Source organism: Bombus flavifrons, chromosome 2 (genome assembly GCF_040668555.2).
Source record: "Bombus flavifrons isolate JBK064 chromosome 2, iyBomFlav1_principal, whole genome shotgun sequence".
In the NCBI taxonomy this organism is placed as follows: Eukaryota; Metazoa; Arthropoda; class Insecta; order Hymenoptera; family Apidae; genus Bombus; species Bombus flavifrons.
The window spans coordinates 969,957-997,407 of NC_138443.1; the positions used below are offsets into that span (position 1 = coordinate 969,957).

Sequence of the window (27,451 nt, forward strand, 5' to 3'; positions counted from 1 at the left end):
ATGAAAAACCAACATAGAAAATAAGAAAGTTCTCGTTCTGCGCATGCGTGACTTGCTATGAATGTCTCAAACAAAGGCAGACACTCTACTTATCTCTGTCTCGCAAACACGATAACTTTATCGTTTTCCATGTTAATTTTTCACGGTGCAATTTTTGGACGGTTGTCCCTAGCGAGTATCGAGACATATTTATACTATAACCGTGATGTAGTCATTTTATTAAACTTTGTGTTATGCCTCATGGTAAGGCAATGAGAGTAGAAATGTTATGTATCGTCACTATAAAGTATAAAAACAGAGTAGGCAAGCTATATGTAAGTGGATGCGACATAAGAATAAAAACAGATGGTTGCATGTGTGCACGCTGACTCGTTCGTTGATCGCTGTAACATTTGCATATTTACTACACAAATGTGCAGGTGTTATTAGGCAAGGAAACAAGAGATCTCTCCCTATGCAGAGTTCTTTCTCTATTCCTATATTGCTTTTCAGCTCTCGTACTGAGAGCGCTTCAGTTATCGCTTTCATGCACTCCATCTTTATATCTTTAAAAATCGTGTCAGTTTTGTGGCGCCCCATAGCATTAATTTTAGGAACGTTATATATAAGTATAGTGTGAATTCTGATGCGGTGAAATAAATGTATGCGGTATGAATTATATAGCAGTGTAGCAGAGGCAATGAACGGAGTAATATTGATAATAAATTCATTAAGTGTCATAATTTCTCATTACCACTAATAACTATTTAGAATAACTTGTTACTTTACACGTTTATTGTCATTGTCATTTTCCCTATATTGCCAGTACAATCTACACTTAGATAATATACAATTGTACTTATTCACGACATATACACTTTTATAATAACCTTCCGTTTATCATATACGTATTTGTGTATTTGTCTCAGTATCCCTTTTTCCGATCGAGTGCGATGTAACGAATGAAGAAGATATTAAGTGCATTCAAATGGACCGATAAAAAGTTTAGTGGCTTTGACATTCTAGTAAATAATGCTGGAGTTGCTTGTGTAACACCTATCATCGGTAAAATATTTATTGATATCAATCTATGATGCTTTACGAATATGCTTGCATTTGTATTCTCTTTTCTTGTAATCCTTTCTCATCTCAAGTATTGTCAGTAATCATGAGTTATATAATTATTGTGCAAAATGTGTAAAATGGTTACAATAATCTAGATTTGTTTAATGCCTGTTATTTGGTGCCGGATGGTTGGATAACATTCTTTTCCAGGATTTTCCTGTACCGAACTACTATATGTTGTAGCTTTCGTTAGACAAATAGCGTTGATCGTTAGCTGAGAATACAGTTATGTGGAAAATTTCAAGAAATCAGTTTAGCTTTGTCATTAATATAACAGCAAAAAAATTAATTTTATTATTATACAGAATTATTTTGCTTGATTAAATTAATCTTGATGTCGTCGGTTTACTATTGAATGCGTATCATAGTACGAGGAAGGAGTATTTATATACATTTACATTAAAACATAAGCATAATAACATTTGTTTTGTTAGACCAGAAATTCAAACATACAAATAAAACAAATAGGAACCTTTTATTTTGCAAGATATGTGATTTTCAGTTATTACAAACTCTAAGTAGTATTTATTTTGACATATTGTTAGCTATAAAATATCACTGATATTTTACTGATGATTTACTAGCAGTTGCTATGCAATTTCGAAACTTAGGTCTATATTAATGAGGTTTTGATCGAGATTTTCTTCTTCCAAATTAGCGAAATTCATCACGTAAAAAAGTAGTTACATTATTTTAAGAAATATCTTTACAGTTTTTACTTGACTGATCTTTTCAAGTAAAATTCAGATTTTGTTCCCAGTTGTGTGACTCCTTACAGTATCTACTATTTTAGAATAATGATGCTGTTCTAATCATTATTTTTAAATGTCAATGTAACAAATGTTAAATATTACATAAATAATACAGTTTTACTCGCGAAATTGAAATTATTTTATCTAAACGTTGATTCTAACATGTCCCAATTGTTATATTTAATTACTCTTACTAATAATAGCTTGAGTATATAATAATACTTATAGATACATTTCTGTTTGTAATAACTAATCGTAAATATTCTGTTATAGACTCAAGAATCGAAGAATACCGTAGAGTCATTGATACCAACTTGATAGCACCAGCAATTCCAGCATGAGAAGCCATAAAATCTATGAAAATGCGCAACGCGTGCGGCCATGTAATTAATATCTCCAGGTAACTTTATGTATTACATAGTAATATATTTCGTCCGTATTTTATAGGTGGTAGTGTTAGTTAAATATATCTGTGAAAAATGCCTATGAATCTATCGTTCCGTTTGTCCTCTCAAATCTTAATTGTTTTTTTTTTTTAACTAAATAAGCAGTTTTCATCTTTTATTTACAAACGGAGAAAACAAAAGCAAAACATATAACTTTTATATCGAACACTACAAAATAAGAGAATCGTTTTTCAGAAAGTATTTGTTTTATTCTAATCTAAGCTTGAATTAAATTCATGCGATACATCGTTCAACATATTACTAGAATTATTAAAAAAGTTATTACAGGCATATCAGACACCAAGAAAAAGGGGAGAAGTTTATCTTTAATACATTATAAGGCGGGAATAAATAAAGAATATTTGCATGTCTCACAGATATAAATTGATTTATCGAATTATGATTTTATTTATCGAATAAATTCAGTAATATGCTAATGTCACTCCGTATCTCTATATTTTTATATTCCATAGTATCCTCAATAGATATAACTTCTATCGATACATGCATAACATCCGAAATATATAAAAAAGCATAAAAACAAACGAAACGTCTATCACATTTGCTTACTTTCTCGTAGTTTGTAAATTTAAAAACGTTTCATTAAAATCCATGATGAGGGTACTTTCCTCCAAATTAAACCATACTGTTTCCAATTATACTAATTTTGCACAGACAGCTTGATTAAATTATTACATTTTCAAATATAATTCATATTTATAGCGTAGCCGGATTATATCTTGAAGCTATAGCCATACCGATCGGCATGTACGGTCCTAGTAAATACGGTTTAAAAGTTCTAGGGATAGAACTCCGTCACGAAATAAACGTGGCCAAGCTGAACGTCAAAATCACGGTAACAGCTCGTTATTTACATATGAATAGTATATTATTTAATGCCATCGTTAGTCCATACGTACAGACAAGAAAATGAAAATTTTCGAAGGTGTGGGAACATTTAAAACTTAAATCTAACAGATGGCGTTGATAGATAGCGTTGTTATTTCTATAATTAAAATTGGCTCAACAAAATTGTCTATGATTACCCATGTATTAACGTAATTCTCAATAATAAAATGGGGTCGTGCATGTACTTAAAGCACAAGCAATTCTCATATCGTTTTATTTTTATATTTCAATAGAACATTAGTCCTGGAGTTCTTATAACGGATATGATAAAAGTGTTAATTGATGTAGGTTTGGGATTGATAATTAATCGATTCACACAGATTCGATTTTTCTCTCTATATTTCTCCGCCTCGTACAATATGGCTTAACACACAGGATACACTTAGTCAATTAACACGGGTCGACTTCTAAGACAAAAGAGCGTCGTTAGAAGTCGTACCAACTTAGCTTGTAGTAACTAGCGATCATGCCAACTTAACTTCTCTCAACACTCCCCTTTGATCGTACTTTCTACAAGCCCCATAGCTTTGGTAAAATGTTGAGTTTTAACTCTATTTAAGCCTTTGGTGAGAATGTCAGCAACATTCTCAGGACTAGGTATATATGTATAATCTAATATTCCCTTCGACACGCAGTTTTTAACATAAAAATAACTTGGACATGCTTAGAACTGTCAGCAACTACTTCATCTTTGGACCATGAAATAGCCCCGATGTTATCACAAAAAATCTTGCAAGGACGAGGGTAATATGACAATTGACCTAACTCCCTTAACAGTAAGGAAATCCACACAGTTTCCCTTGCTGCTTCTTGTATCGCCAAAAACTCCGCTTCGCATGTCGATTGAGCTATAATTGGTTGTTTCTTGGACAACCAAGATATTGCACCACCAGCAAGTATGAAGACATACCCGCTCCTAGATTTCCTACCTACCGTACAGCCCGCAAAGTCTGAATCACAAAACACCTTCAAAGGTTGTCCTGTCCTTTGGTACACTAGCTTCAAGTCTTTGGTTTTTAGCAGGTACTTAAAAATTCGCTTCACTGCTTTCCAATCGGATACAGTCGGATTTGCGCATCTTTGGTTTAATTTCCCTATTGCACACGCGACATCAGGATGACTCACAGTTGCGACATACATTATATGCCCCACAGTTTGTTCATACAACTTATTATCGAAGGACTCATCACACTCAATGTCAAAACTGATTATGTATCTGTACGGATTGATCAAATACGACAGTGGTACTGTTTGGTTTACTCAGGTGGATGGATAGAAATTGAGTATTTGTACCCAGCATCCTAACATCTAATTTCTCCTTAATTCTAGTTTTGAACACTTCAATCTTATCCTTCGTTCCAAACACAAGAATGTCATCCACATACACAGCTACAATCAGATCTTTGGACGCATTCACATACATACACGGATCATTCATACATGGGTTCAGACTCATACCTTTCACAATACTATTGATGTATCTAAACCACATTCTCCCGGTTTGCTTCAGTCCATACAGGCTCCTTTTGAGTTTGCACACATATTAAGTCCTGTCTTTCCCTGGAACTTTAAAAAATTCTGGTTGCTCCATGTATATATCCTCATCCAGAGGACTGTTGAGATATGCACACTCCACATCGATATGCTCGTAAGCCCACTCATTCTCTGCACACAGAGCAAGCAGAATTCTTAGAGTTCTGCGTTTTACTATTGGACTGAAGGTTTCTGAGTAATCTACTCCATCAGATCTCTGCCAGAATCCCCGAGCTACAAGCCTAGCCTTATATCTATCAGGGTCTCTCTTTATGACAAGCATCCACTTATAGTCTATAACATTTCTATTCAAAGGTCTTTGCACAATGTCCCACACATCTTTATTTTTTAGATTGTCTAACTCCTTCATTATTGCATCAGTCCACTTTTGAGCATCTGGTCTCCTCAGGGCTTCGTACACATTCACAGGTACATACATGCTTTGAGTTTTGCAAACGGTTGCAACATGAGCGCAACTATCACACGTCTTTGGCTTATGTAATCTTGCCGACCTCCTGGGCACAGTCGGTACACTCACAACCTTCCCCCGATTATTCTCACTCATTAAATTGTCCATGAAATAGTCAGTCTCCCCTTCATCATTTTTATCATCACTTTGTATTTCAACGTCAGTCTGGTCAACTCCCCTTTCAAGTTCAAAATCTTCTACGTCCCATATCCATTCTGAGAATCTCCTTTTTATATTACTCGTATCCATCTTAACACTCTTGTAGGGAAACGCATTCTCCTCAAACCTGACATGACAAGATATTATTACTTTCTTGGTTTTTGGCAGGTAGATCCTATAACCCTTGACCTGTCGGTCAAACCTACAAATATCCCTTCATCTGCCCTGCTATTAAATTTTCGTCCGCTTGGGCTTCTCAGGTACCAGACTCTGCACCCAAATACTCTCAGTCTGTTGATCTCCCTTTGGATGTCGCACCCCTTGCCTTTCCATAGTTTCAATGGGATCTTGTCTCCGATAGCAGCGGATGGGCATAGGTTCCTTATGTGACACGCAGTGTTCACTACCTCTCCCCACAGATAGTCAGGGAGCCCTGATTGGATGAGTAAACACCTAGACATCTCAACTAGGGTCCTATTTGCTCGTTCGGAAACTCCATTTTGCTTAGGGTTCCTAGGGACGGTCTTCCTGTGTAAGATGCCTTTCTCCTTCAGGTAACTTTCAAAATTTTCCCCCGTATACTCACCTCCATTGTCAGTTTGGAGGGCACTTATTTTGGACTAGTATAGAGCCTCCACTTCCATCTGGTATTCCTTGAAGCACTTAAGTATTTCGCTCTTCCTGCTGATGATCCTAACGTACATGAAATGAGAGGAATCGTCAATGAAAGTCACAAAGTAATTACCTCCGCCTAATGACTTGCACTGAGCTCTGCCACTAACATCGCTGTGAACAATCTCTAAAGGGCGTTGACACATGTGGTGAGCTGTCCTCGGAAATGGCATTTTTGTCATTTTTCCTTTCATGCAGACTCTACATAGTTCCTCATGTTTCCTCGAGTCCTCCTTCACGCTACTTACAGGGATTTTTCTCATTGCATTTCCATGCAGGTGACCTAATCTCTCCAATGACCTCAATGCCTTCGTCATCCTTCCCAGGCTCTTCCTGATCGTTTTCCACGGAGACGTTTGTTACGTGTCTTTCAGATGGTATTGTCTCTAGGTAGTACACATTGTCTCCTACCCTTGAGTTGAATACAACGTTTCCATCTTCATGTGTTCCAACGGCCTCATCCCTCGTATACACTGTGGTGACACCCTTCATTGCCAATTGCCTGATCGAAATTAGATTCACATCTAATTCAGGCACTCATACAGCGTTCGACAAGGATAGGGTCCAACCGCCGCAGGATTTAGTCATCTTCACAACGATCGTTTCCTTTCCCTTAACCTCCAGGTATCCCTTGTCAATCCTGATCTGTCCGGTTGCAGGCGTGAAGTCCACCTACCGATGCCTGACCGGAGTCATGTGATTCGAGGACCCCGAGTCAAGGTAACTGATCCTATCTCTTTCCATGTGGCTGATGGACGATAAAGCTAACGTAGAGATAAGTCCCTTGGATCTCGATTTGTCTTCTGATTCTCTCTCCTTCTTGCTGTCTTCTTCTTGTCTCCTTTTCTCCCTTTGGTTTTTCTCCTCCTTATCTCCCTTCCCTTCTTGGTACTGGTACGAAATGTGGCCCCGTTTTCCATACTTGTAGCACTTCTGGTCATTTGGGTCTCTGTACTTTGGCCTTGCGCCATCTTTGTTGTGTTGAAGCTTGGGCCTCCATTGTTTCCAGGCTGCCATTGCGCTTGTTTTTCTCGGCCGAGTCCGCAGCCGCATCGATCCTTCTTTCTTCGAGTAGAAGATCGGATTTCACGACTCTCGCGGTTAGATCCTTATCGATCCTTATTGCTCTGAGGTACGTCGCGTAATTTGTATTTGTAAAATATTAATTTTTGGTAAGAAAATATACACAATTTTTGTTTAAATTCAATATTTTGTCCAATATTCGTTATTTCTTATCACTTCGGTATATCTTCTTGGCATAGAATCTATTAATTTTTTACATTGATCTACCGTAATATTACTCCAAGCTGTTTCAATTGTAAAGTTCATTTTAATTTTTCGCTTTATAACCTTGTACTGTCTTTTTTATGATGCTCCACAAATTCTCGATTGGATTAATGTCTGGTGATTACGACGACCACGGCAACACGGTAATATTTTCTTCTTCAAAACACTGTTTCACAACCCGAACCGTGTGCTTCGGATTATTATCATTTTGAAAAATAAAATCATCCATTCAGTATGTCCATGTATTGAAAACGGTCCATAATTCCATTGATATGACATATCGGACCAGGACTACCTCGAGAAAAACACGCGCACACCATAACGTTCCCACCACCATGTTTAAGAGTTTTTAAAACGCACTGTGTTTTCAAACTTTCGCCAATTCGACGTCTAACATGCCGTATCCCGTCAGAAGAGACGCGATTGAATTTCGATTCGTCTGAAAATAATAACATTTGCCAATCTTCACTTGTCCAATGCATATGAGCTTTAGCAAATGCAAGACGTCTTTTTTGATTCCTATAACTCAGTAGTGGTTTCTTTTGGGGTTTTCGTCCTCTTAAGTTAAAGTCTTCTAATCTTCTCTTAACAGTTCTAACACTAATTTGTGTATCGCTTTTATAGTTTATCTCCGCAGCAATATTATTTGCACTACGAAAACGATCCTTTTCGCTCAATCGATGAATCCGGTGATTCATTTTTGGCGTTGTTTTCCGTGGTCTTCCGTTTTTCGGTTGATCGCAATACATGCCTGCCTTTAAAAATTTATACCAAGCTTGCTTACAAGCCGTTTCTGACCTGTTCACTATATTTGCTATTTCGGTGAAGTTTTTACTTTGCTTTCACAGCCTTACGATTTGTTCCCTTTCGTTTTCAAGTAAATTCTTTCATTTACCTATAGTCTGTTCCTACCTAAATGAATTTTAAGGAATAAAAGGTACATTAAACAATGATTTTCACATTCCAGAATCAAAATGTTCAAAAACTGTACTCATATTCAGGTTTTACACAGATCGACTTAAACTAATGTCCACTGTTTACAAGTGATAAGCGGTAACTAACTGTTATAACTCCTATATTGTTTGTATTTGACAACTGACGGTCTGAGGTTACGAAGGTTAAGCATACGGCTATGTTATTCCAAAGAGACAAACCCAATAGAAGAACAATATGCGTATAAGATGTTTGTAATCCGGTTTACAAATCATCGTCCTAATCTTCTGTCCACTACTGTAAGTGTCAGAATAAGTTGAGGGATATCTTGGTAAATATTCGATTAACATTCTATATTTAGGTTATTTCCACTATTACGTTATTATGTTTTATGCAAAGAAACGGAAGAATCATGAGTGCGATTTTGAATCTTCAATGCAAAATGATAAAAGTAGGATGTTTGGAGAAATAAAACATTCTACACTTTATTAAACCAATTGTTCTATTTAATAAATGAGAAAAATTCGGAAAAGGACGTTTTATTTTTCATTCTAAATTAAATATTATCTCGTTATGCAAAAAGCGCGCACAGTCGGCTTAGCCTACATATACATTAAGATTTTTTTTTTATAGGCGCCCCGCGCCCTCCGGGGAGAGAGCGCCGGGTAGTGTCGGATTCGTACCGGCTAAAATCTCCACGGTGATCGTCCTGAGGATTGGTAGGAGGGCTCCGGGACCATCTTTTCATATTACTGCTGGGGCACTCCTTCGTCTTCTCCCTGGTGATGTAATCGGGAGTCATCCTTGGTTGATTGGGCCGTTAGGAGGGACCACTCTATATACATTATGATATGATATGATATACATTAAACTAATTGTACTGAAACTCATACATTTTACGACGTGTTACGTTATTGTAGTTTTTAGATTGGTATTGCTTTCTAAAGTTAAAATTTTAAAAAAGAATGTTAATTGCCATGTCTCACCCAGTGGAAGTGGCTACATACTACACCTGCTCGAACTCCCAAATCCACACACTTTCCATTATGTTTTTATTTACCGTTTGGATTTTAATTGAATATTGTTGTTTTTGCTAACTTCTTCCTTCTTTTCTTCTTTTTTCATTGAGTATATCAGTTGTGTGTTAGATGTGCCCAGTAGTTTTGGACTTCGCTACACATGCTGTTTGTCATGAAGTAATAAAATTTATGATAATGAATTAATATTTAACCTTTGAAACTTATGACATTCTTACACACACTTTTTCGTATTGGTCCAAAGATTGCCGATCAGCGACGACCTTGATTCCTGAAACTGTTTGCGAACGACGACGATAAAATACACGTGTTAAAATACTATCGTGCAAGTATTTATTTGTGTTATATTTAGTTCGGAAATACAGTTTGCGCATGCATTCTATTTTGATATTCTTATGATCTTCGGAGTTTTGCGGCGTTTCGTAATTAATTTTACTGATGCCATGTATCTTTCTTTGCAGTTGCCCGTAGTGTGAATTTTGGCCCGGTGAAATGAACGTTTTAAACGAGCAAAACAATTTGACAACAAATTCATTGATTAAATATCATAGTTACCAATTATCATTTATAACTGTTTGTGATAACTCCACTTGTCATGCGCACTTAGATAATACATAGTTATACTTATTTATTCACGACATATACTCATGTATAATAATCTGTTGTCTATCATATACGTATTTGCGTATTTGTCTCAGTATCCAAAGAAAATCTTTCTAACCAAATGGCTTCTCGATTTCGCATCCGCTTAGTGAGTAAGACAATGGCCTCTGCTAATTCCTGATTTCGTATGAGGTTTGCTGAAGATTACAGTTCTCTGATTTCGCGTCAAATTTGCCTGTACTTACATAAGCCTTATGAAAGCTTCCCGATTTTCCGTTAGGGTCATTGTCAAATCCCATAACAGCTCCATGTTCTCGTATCAAGAACGATTGTTCCGTTTCTCCTAGTGACACGCTGATTTCGGATCGAGTTTGTTCGATAACTTAGGACTCGCCTCCTTGGGCTTCTTTTTGTTGCGCCAGAGGCGCTCGTACCTGACTTTCCCTAGAGCTGCCATGACTTCGCATCAGATTCATCCTCACAGACGATAATCCTAACCTTGTCACAGGAACCCTGACTTTGCATCACTTTAGATAGCATATCTGCTGATACGATTGCAACCGTATTTCATAAAATACCATGTCACGGTGCTGACAGTCTTAACTTGTAACACTCATATTTATGGATACAAGAGCACAAGTGGAAGTTGGATCAATTCAATACGAAATTTACGATTAGAATTGCTGGATTGCACCGACAGTTACCGAACACCTTGTACAACTAACATCTCTAACCAATCAATTTTACTTTATCAAATTTCTATTCACTTATTTTTGTGTTTCGCAATTGTCACGTTTGACGATGCTTTTCAAATACTAAGAGTGAATACAACAAGATACGCATGAGACACTCGAATAAAATACACTTTATGTTGCAATCTTAATTAAAAACTATACCGGAGTCGCATGTACGACACATTACTCAAGATTTTAAGTAAATCTACAATTAAAAAGTAACAACAACTTGTACTCGTCATTCTATTCGATTAAAATAAATAAGAAGAACGCTTATAACACTAAAACTGCCAAAGTCCTCGAAATGACCAGCTCATAATGATTCATCGCTATTTTATAGCTGTGGTGCTCGATAAGTATAGTAAGTCTCTTTTTGTAACATGACTCAGTTGTTATAAGCAAAAACATGTAACAGCCACTTATGTAGAATAGGTTTTCGGGATCTTATGGAATAGAGTGCTATTTTTTGTATTGCATTCTATTTTCTATTTGTTATCAATATACATATAAATAATGTAACAACGAATATAAAGAATACCATAAATGGGGTTATAAAACTGAACATCGATAATTGACCAAAGTTTGTACTTAGCAACTGCAGCCGCTGTAGATACCTAGTACTTGTCTTTGTAGTGAATTGTTTTGATTATTTACATCGATTAATCATGACTACTCAATTCGTTGTAGGAGGAAGGGGACAGATTGTATGGAGCTATAGTTATAGCTATGATTTATGTATCTGATGTCTCTAATAAAAAAAATCGCTATCTTCCTCGGGATTTACATGGTCGCATTATCTGTCTCTCTATAATTTGCCACTGAAACATCCTTTTGTATTTTGCACGTTCTGTTTCGGGATATTTAACTAGTTGCATTTGATGTACGAGCCCTATTGAAGGTCATTACATACATGTTTGTATGTAATGTACTGCATTACGTAAGTACTTACTTGGAACGACATATCATGAGTGAACACTGATTGGTAGAAATCAAGGCCGGACCGTGCCGATACTTCATATAAAGTAACGCAATGCCTCCCTGCGCAGTTACCTTGCGGTGTGCTAACAAGAATGATGAATCGTTGGACCGGTAAAGTAGCACTTGTAAGCGGTGCGAGCAGAGGGATCGGTCTCGCGATATCGAAAGCTCTGGCTAGCCATGGCATTAAAGTAGTTGGTTTAGCAAGGACAATAGACAAGCTTCACGAAGCTGCCGCAGAAATTGGAAAGGATAAATTTTTCCCGATCGAGTGCGATGTAATGAACGAAGAAGATGTTCTTAAGGGGTTCAAATGGACCGACGAAAACTTTGGTCGCCTTGATATTTTAGTGAATAATGCTGGAGTTCTTAGTCCCACACCTATCATCGGTAAAAATATTTATTCATATCGATATATGGTATTTTACGAATATGCTTCGATTTGAATTTTCCTTTTTTCTGTATTCTTCTTTCTTTCTAACTATTGCCAGTAATCATAGGTTATATTATTATGCTACAGATGTAAAATGGTTAGAATAATTTAGATTCGTTTATCTACTATCTCTAGTAGGAAAGCTTTCGTTGTACAAATAGTGTTGATGTGGAGTTAATGTCCCAGATTTCTTCAGTATTAGCGGAGAAGTCAGTTGTGTGGAAAATTTCAAGAAAATTACAATTTCGTCATCAGTATAACCGCTCGAGTGATTACAATCATTCCTTTGATTAAATTAATCTTCATGTCATCGGTTTACTGTTCAAGGCGTACCATAGTACGCGGAAGGAGTACTTATATACATTTGCATTAAAACATAAGCATTACAACTTTTGTTTTGTTAGACCAGAAATTCAACCATACGAACAAAACAAATAGGATCCTTTTATTTTGCAAGCTATGTGATTTTCATTTGTTGCAATCTCTGAGTGGTATTTATTCTGAAAAATCGCTATCTATTAATTATCACTGATATACTGCTGATACAAAAAAGTTGTGTTCGCTATTTTGGACTGATCTTTTCAAGTAAAATTCAAATTTTGTTTCCAGATGTTTGCTTCCCTACAAAATCTATTATTTCAAAATAATAATGCTTTTCTAGTCATTATTTTTAAATGTGAATGTTAAAAATGTCAAATATTACATAAATAATACGGTTTTATTCGCGAAATTGAAGTTATTTTATCTAAACGTTGATTCTTACATGTCCCAACTGTTATATTTAATTACTCTTATTGATAATAGCTTGCATATATAATAATACTCATAGATACATTTCTGTTTGTAATAACTAATCGTAAATATTCTATTACAGACTCAAAAACCGAAGAATACCGTAGAGTCATCGATACCAACTTGATAGCACCAGCAATTCTATCACGAGAAGCCATAAAATCTATGAAAAAGTGCAACGCGTGCGGCCATGTAATTAATATCTCCAGGTAACTTTATGTATTACATAGTAATATATTTCCTCCTTATTTTATAGATGGTAGTGTTAGTTAAATATATCCGTGGAAAATGCCTATGAATCTATTGTTCCGTTTGGCCTCTCAAATCTTAATTGTTTTTTTTTTTATCTAAATGAGCAGCTTTTATTTTTTATTTAAACATATAACTTTTATATCGAATATTACAAAATAAACTCGATTCGTGGGAATACAATTGTTTGCCTAATACATTTTTATATGCACATTTTACGTATTTATTGAATTACATATTATTCCTAAAATAATTAAATAATATAAAGGCTATCGTTTTTCAAATGGTATTTGTTTCATTCTAGAGTAAATTTCAGTTGAATTCATGAAACAGTTCTCCTAACATATTAGAATCATTAAAACTGTTGCAAACAGATACGTCAGTCACGAAGAAAACGACAAGAAGTTTATCTTTAATAACGAATAAGGCCAGAGTTAATAAATAATGTTTGCATTTTACATAGATATACTAGACATAGATAGATATAGATTGAATAAAATTACATTTATCGAGTAAATTCGGTGATATCTCGCGCTTCATTGCACTGTATCTCTCTATTTTTATGTCCTATAGTCCTCTCTATCGATATCAGCACGACGTCCAAAATGCTCCAAAACACATAAAAACAAACGAAACATCTATCACATTTGCGTCTGTAACGCGATGTAACTTTACGCAAATTCCTTTCGTTTAATGAGGATCGGTATCTTATTTTTCTACAAAGTCATTGGGATCCGAAAGCAGTTTTATCGTAATTTGCACGTTTGAACGAAGAAATTAAAGTTTCATTAAAATCCATAATGAGGGCGCATTTCTGCAAATCGAACCATACTGTTTATAAATTATTCTAATATTGCATACACAGGTTGATTAAATCATTACATTCTCAAATATATTTCATATTTATAGCATATCCGGATTACATCTTGAAGCTATAGCCGTACCGATCGGCATGTACGGTCCTAGTAAATACGGTCTAAGAGCTCTAGGGATAGAACTCCGTCACGAAATAGCGCAGGCCAAACTGAATATCAAAGTAACGGTAAGAGGTCATTATTTACATATGTATAGTATATTATTTAATGTCATCGTTAGTCCATACGTACAGACAAGAAAATGAAAATTTTCGAAGGTGTGGAACATTTAAAACCTAAATCTAACAGATGGCGTTGATAGATAGCGTTGTTATTTCTATAATTAAAATTGGCTCAACAAAATTGTCTATGATTACCCATGTATTAACGTAATTCTGAATAATCAGATATAACCATGCATATACTATAAGAATAAATAATACTTACATGGTTTTATCTTTATATTTTAATAGAACATCAGTTTCGGACCTGTGATGACAGATATGATGAAAGGTTTTAAAAATATCGTGAGCAATACTATATTAAAAGTTGGGGACATCTCCGAAGCAGTGATCTACGCGTTAGGAACACCGGAAACGGTCGAGGTATGTATACATAAAATACCTGTTCACAAGAACATACACACTGTAATGTCTCTTAGTAAGATTATCGACACCCATTTTAACCCACATCTTTAATTTCCTTTACGCCAATTTCGTTCCGACGTACCCGCATTTGTAGTCATTTTATTTCGTTCCTAATATAAGATATCTGTATAAAAAAATATTATTTACTCCGTCGTTATATTAATTCATATAATTCGTATAACTACTATAGAGCTAGATAACCTTTTTTATACAGTTGATTATTGAATTACCTTCTTCCCTATTTTATTGTTTTTCTATTTATTTACGTTCATTTATTTTACCTATTTGATATTTTCTTTTATTTCTTTCTATGCATACAATTTTTATATTTCTTTCTATAATATGTGGAAGTAACCATTTTGTTATTATAGGATGATAGAATTTCTCCTTTCTCAATTAAGAACATATGTCAATATTATGTGAACGTTATTATTTTTACTGGTAATGATTAACTTCAATAGTCATAGAAATACTGTTTGCAGATTCCGGAAATCACGGTAATACCACGCGGCATTGGACCTATTATCCCACAGCGGGATTGACTCACAGTTAGTCATTACTTAGATGCTGTAACATGCCAATTTTAATGAACTTCACGCCCGATTAAATCATTGTATCAATGTACAGTGGCGAAAAAATCAGTGTGTTACTCCTACCTTGCAAGTATCAGAGTAGTTGAAGACATATGTTGTTAGATATTCGATTAACGTTTTGTATTTACATTATTACTACTATTAGGTTATTACCATTCATACTGTATTTTCGACCAATCGCGGGGAGACGCAATCGCGAAGAAACACGTCAACGGGAGTCGTAATTTCCCGTTACGATTATAATAATCGACACCACGAGTTGATCGATCTCCTGATTTCCGTTAAGATAATAGGGATGGTTGAGAGGGCATAACACTGCGATTAACAGGGTTATAAACTATATATTTTTAATACTTAATTTACACCGTTGCTTATGATATATATCGTCGACAATGATTTAGCGTATAGAGATGCGATACACTGGCACAATATTCGTTGGTGATCAAGCAAGGCTCGTAGAGTTTTTGTTATAGTTGACGTAGCAATAGAGGAAAAGAACACGGTTACTGACATGTTGACTATTCTAACGTTGAAGTAATAATAATAAGTAAGGTACAGTGACGATGCTGTATCGGAGGAAAGCTAGCGATGGATGTATCTAGCGCACGGGACCATCGGATTTATTCATGACATTTTTGGTCAGGAAAGTGAGGGCAGTATACATTGCTTCTGATTGGATAAACGAAGGTTGGTGGACTAGGAAGGGTCTTATCCGCCCTCGATAGAAAGTTGCTAGTGGGAAGCATCGTACGTGAGAAAAACCAACTTTCCCGTGTCAAGCCGTAGTAGACAATACTCTTTAGAAAACGATTTAGAAAAACGATATTTGTCCGGTCTGAAGGACCTTAGCTAGCGAATTCCTGAGATTTACGATGGGTCCTTAAGACTATTGAGTGTACGCAGTAAGGATGAGCGGACATCTGGTTCCCATCTTGCCCGCGGTGTGTGGCCTAGTCTAGGTAGAGTGTCGCCCGACGTAACATATATAAAGGAATGTAAGAACTGATGACCTCATCAGAACGATTGTGAATCTTAATGCAATGTGGTAAAATCAAGATGTATGTAGGAATGTTTTATGGAGTAGAACTTTGGACACTCTGTTAAATGGATTATCCTATTTAATAAAGAAATGGATTAGAAAACGGAGCTTTATATTTTTCCCTTTAAATATGAAAAAGTACGTCTTTGTGCGTAAAGTGCGTACAATAGACTTAGCCTAGATATGTTTATCACATAATTAAAACTGGTACGTATACATTTTACGACGTCTTACGCTGTTTTTCGCTTGGCATCGTTTTCTACAGATTAATTTCTGAAAACAAATTCCGGTGGCAGTTCTTATCGCGTGAAGTGGCTACATACGAGACCTTCCCAGAGCCCTAGTCCAATCCACTTCCACTATATTTTTATTTGCCATTTGAATTATACATAAATGCTGTTACTGTTAACAATGCGCGTCTGTTGAACTTTTTGTTCTTCTTCCCTTTTTTATATGTATCTGTTGAGTGTTAGCTGTACCCAGTAGTCTTAGGTACTTAAACCTTATAGTCCGTCATGAAGTAATGAAATAACTATTATTTTTATTTATTTATTATTGCTTAGACGAACTTTCGGTTTTACATCTCTTATACTTATTTTGCTTCTTATATATCTACCTCCCCTCTTATTTACTCTATTATATTGCACTCCCTTAATTATTCTATCTCTAAAAACTAAAAACTAAAAACTAATGACTAAAGAACTATTGCAACTTTGGGCTTTTGCCTCCTTGCTGTGCTTCCTTTTTGTCGTTCCTCTCCGTCTTGTATTGCCCTTTTTTCTCTGTTATTGCTTTTACTTCTGTTAGTCCTTCTCCAGTCTCATTTAGTGTTTTTTCTATGTTCTTTGGTCCTCCCGTTATTTCACATTCTTTTATTACATATCTCAGGTGTTCTTCTTTCCTTTTACATAGTTTGCATCTTTTTTCTCTCTCTTTTTTCCAGTATTCCCTTGCCTTGATCTCGTTTCCACATTTGAATCTTGCTAATATTATTTTGTCCTTCCACTTCATCCTCCCTTCTAAGTACTTTGGTAACTCTTCTTTGGCGTTTTTTCGTGTAATGTATGTTATATTTGGATTTCCTTATCCTTTTCCCCCTCTCTTCTGCTTCTCTCCTTCTTTCTTCTATAATGTGGTCTGCTGTCATCCTTTCTTGCTCTTCTCTTGCTTCCATCTGTGTCCCCCCATTTCTCACCTCTTCTAGTCCCTTCTTTCTCTTTCTTGCTCTTTTCCCTTCTTGGCCATTTCCCCAGTTTCTCTCTCTTTCCTTTATACACTCCTTTACTAGTTCCTTTTTTGATTCTAAGGCTTTCTCTTCATACCTTGCTGCTCTTTTTAATGCTTTTTCTTTGATTTCTGTTAGTTTTCATTCTTCTATCAATACATAATTTGGTGTTGTCATATCTAAACCTAAGATCCATTTCACATATCTTCTTTGTATTCTATCCAGTCTTTCTTCCATGTTCCAGCCCCATATCTCTGCTCCAAACAGCGCCACGCTCTCTATCAGTGCTCCAAACAGCGCCACGCTCTCTATCAGTGCTCCAAACAGCGCCACGCTCTCTACCAGTGCTCCAAACATCTTCATTCTCCTCTTGTAGTTCTGTTTGAATATTTTTTCCCCCACGCTCCATGTTTTCTTCATTGCTATTGTTGCTCTCTTTTTCCTGTCTTGTATGTGTTTCTCATCATTGCCGTTTTTTTGTAATATGTACCTTAGGTATCTTATCTCGTCCGCTTCTTCGAATTTTTGCTCTCTCCATTTCCATTTTCTTTGTCTCTTCGGGTTAGTTTTTCGCTAATCCCCATTTTTCTTATTTTCTCCTCCAATTTCTCTCTGTTTAGCCTGTCGAAAGCCGCCCTTAAGTCCGCAAAGCAGGCATATAGTTTCCCTTTTTCTCTACTCAACTGTTTGTTTATGATATGGTTTATCACAAATTTATCATTTCTCTTCCTTTTCTAAATCCGAATTGGCTCTCTTCCAGTTTGGTTTCAATCTCTGCCTTCAACCGTTTATCCAGTATCCCTGCATAGATCCTGTATGCTGTGTCCATTAATGTTACTCCTCTGCAACTCTTCGCTACTCTCTTGTCCCCCTTCTTGTATATCGGACATATTACTCCTTTTTTCCAATCTTCTGGTATCCTCTCCCCATTCCATATTTTCCTTAACAACTCCCATAACACCTCCCTCACTTCCTTCGGTGCATACTTCCATACCTCATTTTCTAACCCGTCTTCCCCCATTGCTTTTTTTTCCTTCAAGTTTCTTAGCTGGTAGATTACCTCTTTCTTCTCTATATTATCTTCTCTTTCCTCCATTATTTTCTCTTCTGCTCTGTGCCCCTCCGTTTTTCTGCCCTCTTTGTGCTCTGTTCCTTGTAAAATTTCTATAAAGTGATTTTTCCATTCTTCTTCGCTTATATCTTCATCTGTACCCTCTCTTCTTCTTTTATATTTATTTATGTATTTCCATGCTTCTTGTTCTGTTTTGATCTTCTTTATTTCTCCATTTCTTCTTCTTCGTGTCTTTCCTCTCTTTGTTTGCACCACTGTTTGAATGCCCTTTTTCCCTCTATGAGCGCTTTTCTGCTGCATTTCCCTTTCATAAACTTTGTCATCTTCCTTCCCATGTCTCTTTTCCTTTCTTTCCACTCCTTGTCGTACCACGCCCCATTTCCTTATCTTCACTTTCTTCTTTGGCATTGCTTCGTTTATCTCCTTTTTGGTTTCTGTCCACATTTCCCCTACAGTTCTTCTCTTGCAGGTCCAGTCTTTACATTCCTCCAAGTATTTTTCTACACTTTCGTTTGTCCATTCCCTTTTCTCCTTCTCTTCTTCTTTCCTTTCCTCATTTTTTTGTAATTCTGCCCCCCCCCCCTATTTCTATTTCTAACGGCATGTGGCCCGACTCTGTTCTTTTTCCTACCTTCATGTCGATTATTTCTTCTGTCGCCTCCTGATTGCCAATCACATAGTCTATTACTGAGTTTCCTCTCTCCCCAATATATGTCCACTCCTCTCCTTCTTTATCTCTTCCATTGATTATCATCCAGCCTCTCTCTTCCAGGTACTTTAGCAGAGTTCTTCCTTCCATGTTTATTGTCTTGTCTCTTTTCCTGTTCTTACGTTCCAGTCTCCGCCGATGATCATCACTTCCTCTTCTCTTCCGTCTATTTCTCTCTTCCGTCTCTTTCCTCTATTTCTTTCCATGTCCCTTTTGTGTCTTGATTATAGACCACCATTACCCTATACGTCTTATCATTGTATACTATTTTTCTTTCCACTATATTATCACTTATTTGTTTGTATTTTATTTCTCTCAGTTTCTTATTTATACCCGTTATTATTCCTCCTTTTTGCTCTTCCTTTATTCTTTACTCTCATTGCTGCCCTGCATTTCCAATCGTATTCTTTGGGTAGTCTATATTTTAATTTTTCCCAATTGTCTTCCTCTATCCATGTTTCTGTGAGTCCGATCACGTCGAATGTCTTCAAATATTCCCACACCTCCTTGCTCTTACTTATTAACCCTGCTACATTCCAGAAGCACATTTTCATCTCCTTTGTAGCCCCCCCTTTTCCCCCTTTTTTCATTTTTCTTCCCTTTCCTTTCTTTCTTCCTCCAGCCTCTCTTCATTTTCGTTCCACCTGTACCATTTGTCTTCTATTTTTAGTTTCTTATGTCCTATCTTTACATATTCGTCCTTTTCCCTTCTTACTCTGGCTACCCTTCTTATGTGTTGCTGTACCTCCCTTTCTTTTCTTGTCAGATCGTCGTCTATGTATACCCCCTTTTCCATTTTACTTTTCTCCTTCATTATCCTTATTTCTTCCTCCATTGATTTCATCGTCGCCACTATTATTGTGTTTTCGTCCCCCACCCTTATCATATGTGTTCTTTCTACTTCTGGCCCTATTCTCATTTTTTCTCTTATGCACTACTTTACTGTCTCTTCACTGCTTCCTTCGTCCCAGTCTACTCCTTTGATTACTATGTCCCTTCTTCTTTTCTCTCTCTCTCTCTCTCTCTCTCTCTCTCTGCCCTGTCCTGCTCCTTCTCGATTCTTCTGATTCTGCCCAATAATTCTTTCTTTTCCCTTTGCCACTATTCTTTCTCTCTGGCTCTCTCTCATTCCCTTCTTTCCATTTCCTCTTTCATTTCCCTCTTCATCTCCTCCACTTGCTTTTCGAATATACCTTTTATTTCCTTTATCATTGCCTCAAATCCTCTTTCGATTTTCTCCATTTTTTCCATCATTACCTCCATTCCTTTCTCTCTGGGTTGGTGTCTCTTTTTCTGAGAAGCTGTATTTATGCAGTGTATTTTTGAAATCTGCATTATCTCCCGCCTTACCCGTGTTCCTTGGTCTTCCTCTGTTTGTCGCCATCTGTCATTTTCCTACCTTACTTCTTTTGCCGCGCTTCTGACTTCCTAACCTCTTCTTTTCTAGTTTTTCTTATATGTATTTCTCTCTCGTTCCTGTCTTCTTTTTCGCTTTTCTTTTACTTTCTCCTCGTATGCTCGCCCTTTATTTTCCCTTCTTCGTGTCACTTTGTGTTTCCTTCCCCTTTTTCCCTTCACACTTCACTTTTTCCACAGAGCTTTCCGTCCACATGTTACCTTTGCCCCGAACCAAACCGAAAGTCCTCGTAATGAAATAACTAATGGCTATTTATGAAATTCGCGACATTCTTGTATAGTCTTTTTCGTACTGGCGCGCAACCGCTCGCGGGATCGTCCGAAGATCGCCGATCAGCGACAACCTTGACTCCTGAAACTGTTCGCGAACGACGACAATAAAATACACGTGTCAAAATACTATTGTGCAAGTACTTACTTGTGTTATATTTAGTTCGGAAATAATACTTATTTTTTTGTCGAGATTTTAAACTATCATAAATATGTAGTAATTGATTGCCTGTAAAATTTAGTGCCTGTAAAATCTACTACTCTCTATCCATTTCCTCTCCTATGCACATCGCCTTTACAGTTTGCGCATGCATTCTATTTTGATATTCTTATGATCTTCGGAGTTTTGCGGCGTTTCGTAATTAATTTTACTGATGCCATGTATCTTTCTTTGCAGTTGCCCGTAGTGTGAATTTTGGCCCGGTGAAATGAACGTTTTAAACGAGCAAAACAATTTGACAACAAATTCATTGATTAAATATCATAGTTACCAATTATCATTTATAACTGTTTGTGATAACTCCACTTGTCATGCGCACTTAGATAATACATAGTTATACTTATTTATTCACGACATATACTCATGTATAATAATCTGTTGTCTATCATATACGTATTTGCGTATTTGTCTCAGTATCCAAAGAAAATCTTTCTAACCAAATGGCTTCTCGATTTCGCATCCGCTTAGTGAGTAAGACAATGGCCTCTGCTAATTCCTGATTTCGTATGAGGTTTGCTGAAGATTACAGTTCTCTGATTTCGCGTCAAATTTGCCTGTACTTACATAAGCCTTATGAAAGCTTCCCGATTTTCCGTTAGGGTCATTGTCAAATCCCCTAACAGCTCCATGTTCTCGTATCAAGAACGATTGTTCCGTTTCTTCTAGTGACACGCTGATTTCGGATCGAGTTTGTTCGATAACTTAGGACTCGCCTCCTTGGGCTTCTTTTTGTTGCGCCAGAGGCACTCGTACTTGACTTTCCCTAGAGCTGCCATGACTTCGCATCAGATTCATCCTCACAGACGATAATCCTAACCTTGTCACAGGAACCCTGACTTTGCATCACTTTAGATAGCATATCTGCTGATACGATTGCAACCGTATTTCATAAAATACCATGTCACGGTGCTGACAGTCTTAACTTCTAACACTCATATTTATGGATACAAGAGCACAAGTGGAAGTTGGATCAATTCAATACGAAATTTACGATTAGAATTGCTGGATTGCACCGACAGTTACCGAACACCTTGTACAACTAACATCTCTAACCAATCAATTTTACTTTATCAAATTTCTATTCACTTATTTTTGTGTTTCCCAATTGTCACGTTTGACGATGCTTTTCAAATACTAAGAGTGAATACAACAAGATACGCATGAGGCACTCGAATAAAATACACTTTATGTTGCAATCTTAATTAAAAACTATACCGGAGTCGCATGTACGACACATTACTCAAGATTTTAAGTAAATCTACAATTAAAAAGTAACAACAACTTGTACTCGTCATTCTATTCGATTAAAATAAATAAGAAGAACGCTTATAACACTAAAACTGCAAAGTCATCGAAATGACCAGCTCATAATGATTCATCGCTATTTTATAGCTGTGGTGCTCGATAAGTATAGTAAGTCTCTTTTTGTAACATGACTCAGTTGTTATAAGCAAAAACATGTAACAGCCACTTATGTAGTATAGGTTTTCGGGATCTTATGGAATAGAGTGCTATTTTTTGTATTGCATTCTATTTTCTATTTGTTATCAATATACATATAAATAATGTAACAACGAATATAAAGAATACCATAAATGGGGTTATAAAACTGAACATCGATAATTGACCAGAGTTTGTACTTAGCAACTGCAGCCGCTGTAGATACCTAGTACTTGTCTTTGTAGTGAATTGTTTTGATTATTTACATCGATTAATCATGACTACTCAACTCGTTGTAGGAGAAAGGGGACAGATTGTATGGAGCTATAGTTATAGCTATGATTTATGTATCTGATGTCTCTAATAAAAAAAATCGCTATCTTCCTCGGGATTTACATGGTCGCATTATCTGTCTCTCTATAATTTGCCACTGAAACATCCTTTTGTATTTTGCACGTTCTGTTTCGAGATATTTAACTAGTTGCATTTGATGTACGAGCCCTGCTAATTGAAGGTCATTACATACATGTTTGTATGTAATGAACTGTATTACGTAAGTACTTACTTGGAACGACATATCATGAGTGAACATTGATTGGTAGAAATCAAGGCCAGTGCCTGCAATTCTTCATATAAAGTAACGCAATGCCTTCATTTGCAGCTACGTTGCGGTGAGCTAACAAGAATGATGAATCGTTGGTCCGGTAAAATAGCAGTTGTGAGCGGTTCCAGCGGTGGAATCGGTCTCGCGATATCGAAAGCTCTGGTTAGCCATGGCATTAAAGTAGTTGGTTTGGGAAGAAGAATAGACAAGCTTCAGGATGCTACAGCAGAAATTGGAAAGGATAAATTTTTCCCGATCGAGTGCGATGTAACGAACGAAGAAGATATTCTTAAGGTGTTCAAATGGATCGATGAAAAGTTTGGACGCCTTGATATTTTAGTGAATAATGCTGGAGTTCTTAGTGCCACACCTATCCTCGGTAAAAATATTTATTCATATCGATATATGGTATTTTACGAATATGCTTCTATTTGAATTTTCCTTTTTTCTGTATTCTTCTTTCTTTCTAACTATTGCCAGTAATCATAGGTTATATTATTATGCTACAGATGTAAAATGGTTGGAATAATTTAGATTCGTTTATCTATTATTCTAGTAGGAAAGCTTTCGTTGTACAAATAGTGTTGATGTGGAGTTAATGTCCCAGATTTCTTCAGTATTAGCAGAGAAGTCAGTTGTGTGGAAAATTTCATGAAAATTACAATTTCGTCATCAGTATAACCGCTCGAGTGATTACAATCATTCCTTTGAATTATCCTGCTTGATTAAATTAATCTTCATGTCATCGGTTTACTGTTCAAGGCGTACCATAGTACGCGGAAGGAGTATTTATATACATTTGCATTAAAACATAAGCATTACAACTTTTGTTTTGTTAGACCAGAAATTCAACCATACGAACAAAACAAATAGGATCCTTTTATTTTGCAAGCTATGTGACTTTCATTTGTTGCAATCTCTGAGTGGTATTTATTCTGAAAAATCGCTATCTATTAATTATCACTGATATATTGCTGACGATTAGCACTTATGCTGCGTTAAAAATGCTTTGCAATATCAAAACTTCGCTGTACATTAGTTATGTTCTGATCGAGATTTTCTTGCTCCAAATTTTCTAAATTTATCAGATAAAAAAGTTGTTGTACGTGTTTAAGGAATATTCGAAGAAGTTTTAGGAAAATCAAATCTGATACAAAAAAGTTGTGTTCGCTATTTTCGATTGATCTTTTCAAGTAAAATTGAAATTTTGTTTCCAGATGTTTGCTACCCTACAAAATCTACTATTTCAAAATAATAATGCTTTTCTAGTCATTATTTTTAAATGTGAATGTTACAAATGTCAAATATTACATAAATAATACGGTTTTACTCGCGAAATTGAAGTTATTTTATCTAAACGTTGATTCTAACATGTCCCAACTGTCATATTTAATTACTCTTACTAATAATAGCTTGAGTATATAATAATACTTATAGATACATTTCTCTTTGTAATAACTAATCGTAAATATTCTGTTACAGACTCAAAAACCGAAGATTATCGCAGTGTCATTGACACTAACTTGATAGCTCCGGCAATTTTTGCACGAGAAGCAGTAAAATCTATGAAAAAATGCAACGCTTGCGGACATATAATTAATATTTCCAGGTAACTCCATGTATTACATAAGAATATATTTCCTCCGTAATTTACTGATGGCAGCGTCGGATAAACATATCTGTGGAAAATGTCAAAGAATCCATCGTTCCGTTTGTCCTCTCAAATCTTAATTGCTTTTTGCTAATCTAAGCAAGCAGTTTTCATCTTTTATTTACAAACGGAGAAAACAAAAATGAAACATATGACTTTTATATTGAACACTAAATAAACAAAAATAAACACTAAACACACTCGATTCATTTGAATATAATTTTTTGCCTAATATATTTTTATATGCACATTTTACGTATTTATCGAATTACATGTTATTTCTGAAATAATTAAATAATATAAAGAATATCGTTTTTCAAATGATATTTATTTCATTCTAGAGCAAACTTGAGTTGAATTCATGAAACACTTCTTCTAGCATATTATTAGAATTATTAAAAAAGTTATAATTGACATATCAGGCACGAAGTAAACGGAAAGAAGTTTGTCTTCAATACAATATAAGGCCGGGAAAAATAAAGAATATTTGGAATTTCTTCCAGATATATTAGGTTGTACCAAAAGTTTCTTTCGTTTTATAGGGAATTAATATTATTTTCATGTGTTGTTCATATGTTCCAATGGAACAGAATACATAATTCGATAAAATAATATAAAACAAGAAATGTTGTACATTTATTACTTCTTTATAAAGCGAAACAAACTTTGGGGATAGCCTAATAGATTGATTTACCAAACAAAAATTTTATATATAGCATAAATTCAGCAATATATCAATGTCACTGTGTACCTCTAGATTTTTATATTCCACAATCTCCCCAATCGATCGAATTTCTATCGATATATGCAAGACATCCGAAATAGATAAAAAACATGAAGACAAGCAAAATGTCTGTGCTTATTCTTTCGTAGTTTGTATGTTAGGACGAAGAACTTCAAAAAGTTTCATTAATTTCCATGATTTCATGGAAATTAAACTATACTGTTTTCCATTATACTAATTTTTCGCAGACAGCTTGATTAAATTATTACAGTTTCTAATATGATGCATATTTATAGCATTGCCGGATTATATCTTGAAGCTATAGCCGTTCCGATCGGCATGTACGGTCCTAGTAAATACGGTCTAAGAGCTCTAGGGATAGAACTCCGTCACGAAATAATCGCGGCCAAGCTGAACGTCAAAATCACGGTAACAGCTCGTCATTTACATATGTATAGTATATTATTTAATGCCATCGTTAGTCCATACGTACAGACAAGAAAATGAAATTTTTCGAAGGTGTGGAACATTTAAAACCTAAATCTAACAGATGGCGTTGATAGATAGCGTTGTTATTTCTATAATTAAAATTGGCTCAATAAAATTGTCTATGATTACCCATGTATTAACGTAATTCTGAATAATCAGATATAACCATGCATATACTATAAGAATAAATAATACTCACATGGTTTTATCTTTATATTTTAATAGAACATCAGCCCCGGAGCTGTGATGACGGATATGATAAAGGGTGTCCAAGATGCCGTGAGCAATAATTTTATATTAAAAGCTGGAGACATTGCCGAAGCCGTGATCTACGCGTTAGGAACACCGGAAACGGTCGAGGTATGTATACATAAAATACCTGTTCACAAGAACATACACACTGTAACGTCTCTTAGTAAGATTATCGACACCCATTTTAACCCACATCTTTAATTTCCTTTACGCCAATTTCGTTCCGACGTACCCGCATTTGTAGTCATTTTATTTCGTTCCTAATATAAGATATCTGTATAAAAAAATATTATTTACTCCGTCGTTATATTGATTCATATAATTCGTATAACTACTATAGAGCTAGATAACCTTTTTTATACAGTTGATTATAGAATTACCTTCTTTCCTATTTTATTGTTTTTCTATTTATTTACCTTCATTTATTTTACCTATTTGATATTTTCTTTTATTTCTTTTCTATGCATACAATTTTTATATTTCTTTCTATAATATGTGGAAGTAACCATTTTGTTATTATAGGATGATAGAATTTCTCCTTTCTCAATTAAGAACATATGTCAATATTATGTGAACGTTATTATTTTTACTGGTAATGATTAACTTCAATAGTCATAGAAATACTGTTTGCAGATTCCGGAAATCACGGTAATACCACACGGCACGGGATATATTTATCCACAGCGGGATTGACTCACAGTTAGTCATTGCTTAGATGCTGTAACATGCCGATTTTAATGAACTTCACGGCCGATCACATCATTATATCAATGTACAATGGCGAAAAAATCAGTGTGTTACTCCTACCTTGCAAGTATCAGAGTAGTTGAAGACATATGTTGTTAGATATGCGATTAACGTTTTGTATTTATATTAGTACTACTATTAGGTTATTACCATTAATATAAAGGAATGTAAGAACCGATGACCTCATCGGAACGATTGTGAATCTTAATGCAATATGGTAAAATCAAGATGTATGTAGGAATGTTTTATGGAGTAGACCTTTGGACACTCTGTAAAATGAATTATCCTATTTAATAAAGAAATGGATTAGGAAACGGAGCTTTATATTTTTCCCTTTAAATATAAAAAAGGACGTCTTTGTGCGTAAAATGCGTACAATAGACTTAGCCTAGATATGTTTATCACATAA

The 27,451-nt window shown here is 35.6% G+C and overlaps 3 protein-coding genes across 5 annotated transcripts in view; 2 read left to right on the forward strand and 1 right to left on the reverse strand.

Moving 5' to 3' along the window:
* The window catches only part of Fkbp59 (FK506-binding protein 59kD), a 172,689-nt gene that overhangs the window by 8,662 nt on the left and 136,576 nt on the right, over positions 1-27,451 (reverse strand). The window lies entirely within an intron of this gene.
* Positions 115-27,356, forward strand: LOC138186858 (farnesol dehydrogenase-like). Of its 3 annotated transcripts, none has more exons than XM_069127116.1 (6): positions 115-243; positions 23,237-23,558; positions 24,662-24,788; positions 25,851-25,983; positions 26,269-26,403; positions 26,929-27,356. In XM_069127116.1, exons 1-6 carry the CDS (start codon positions 130-132, stop codon positions 26,986-26,988), a joined length of 891 nt encoding a protein of 296 aa, XP_068983217.1. In that variant the 5' UTR covers positions 115-129; the 3' UTR covers positions 26,989-27,356. The 3 variants fall into 3 exon arrangements, with proteins under 3 accessions (XP_068983217.1, XP_068983224.1, XP_068983233.1); XM_069127123.1 differs by lacking the exon at positions 115-243 and adding an exon at positions 3,946-3,987; XM_069127132.1 differs by lacking the exon at positions 115-243 and adding an exon at positions 23,087-23,128.
* LOC138186891 (farnesol dehydrogenase-like) lies at positions 11,685-15,340 on the forward strand. The gene is made up of 5 exons (XM_069127167.1): positions 11,685-12,006; positions 12,924-13,050; positions 14,000-14,132; positions 14,418-14,549; positions 15,074-15,340. Exons 1-5 carry the CDS (start codon positions 11,709-11,711, stop codon positions 15,131-15,133), a joined length of 750 nt encoding a protein of 249 aa, XP_068983268.1. The 5' UTR covers positions 11,685-11,708; the 3' UTR covers positions 15,134-15,340.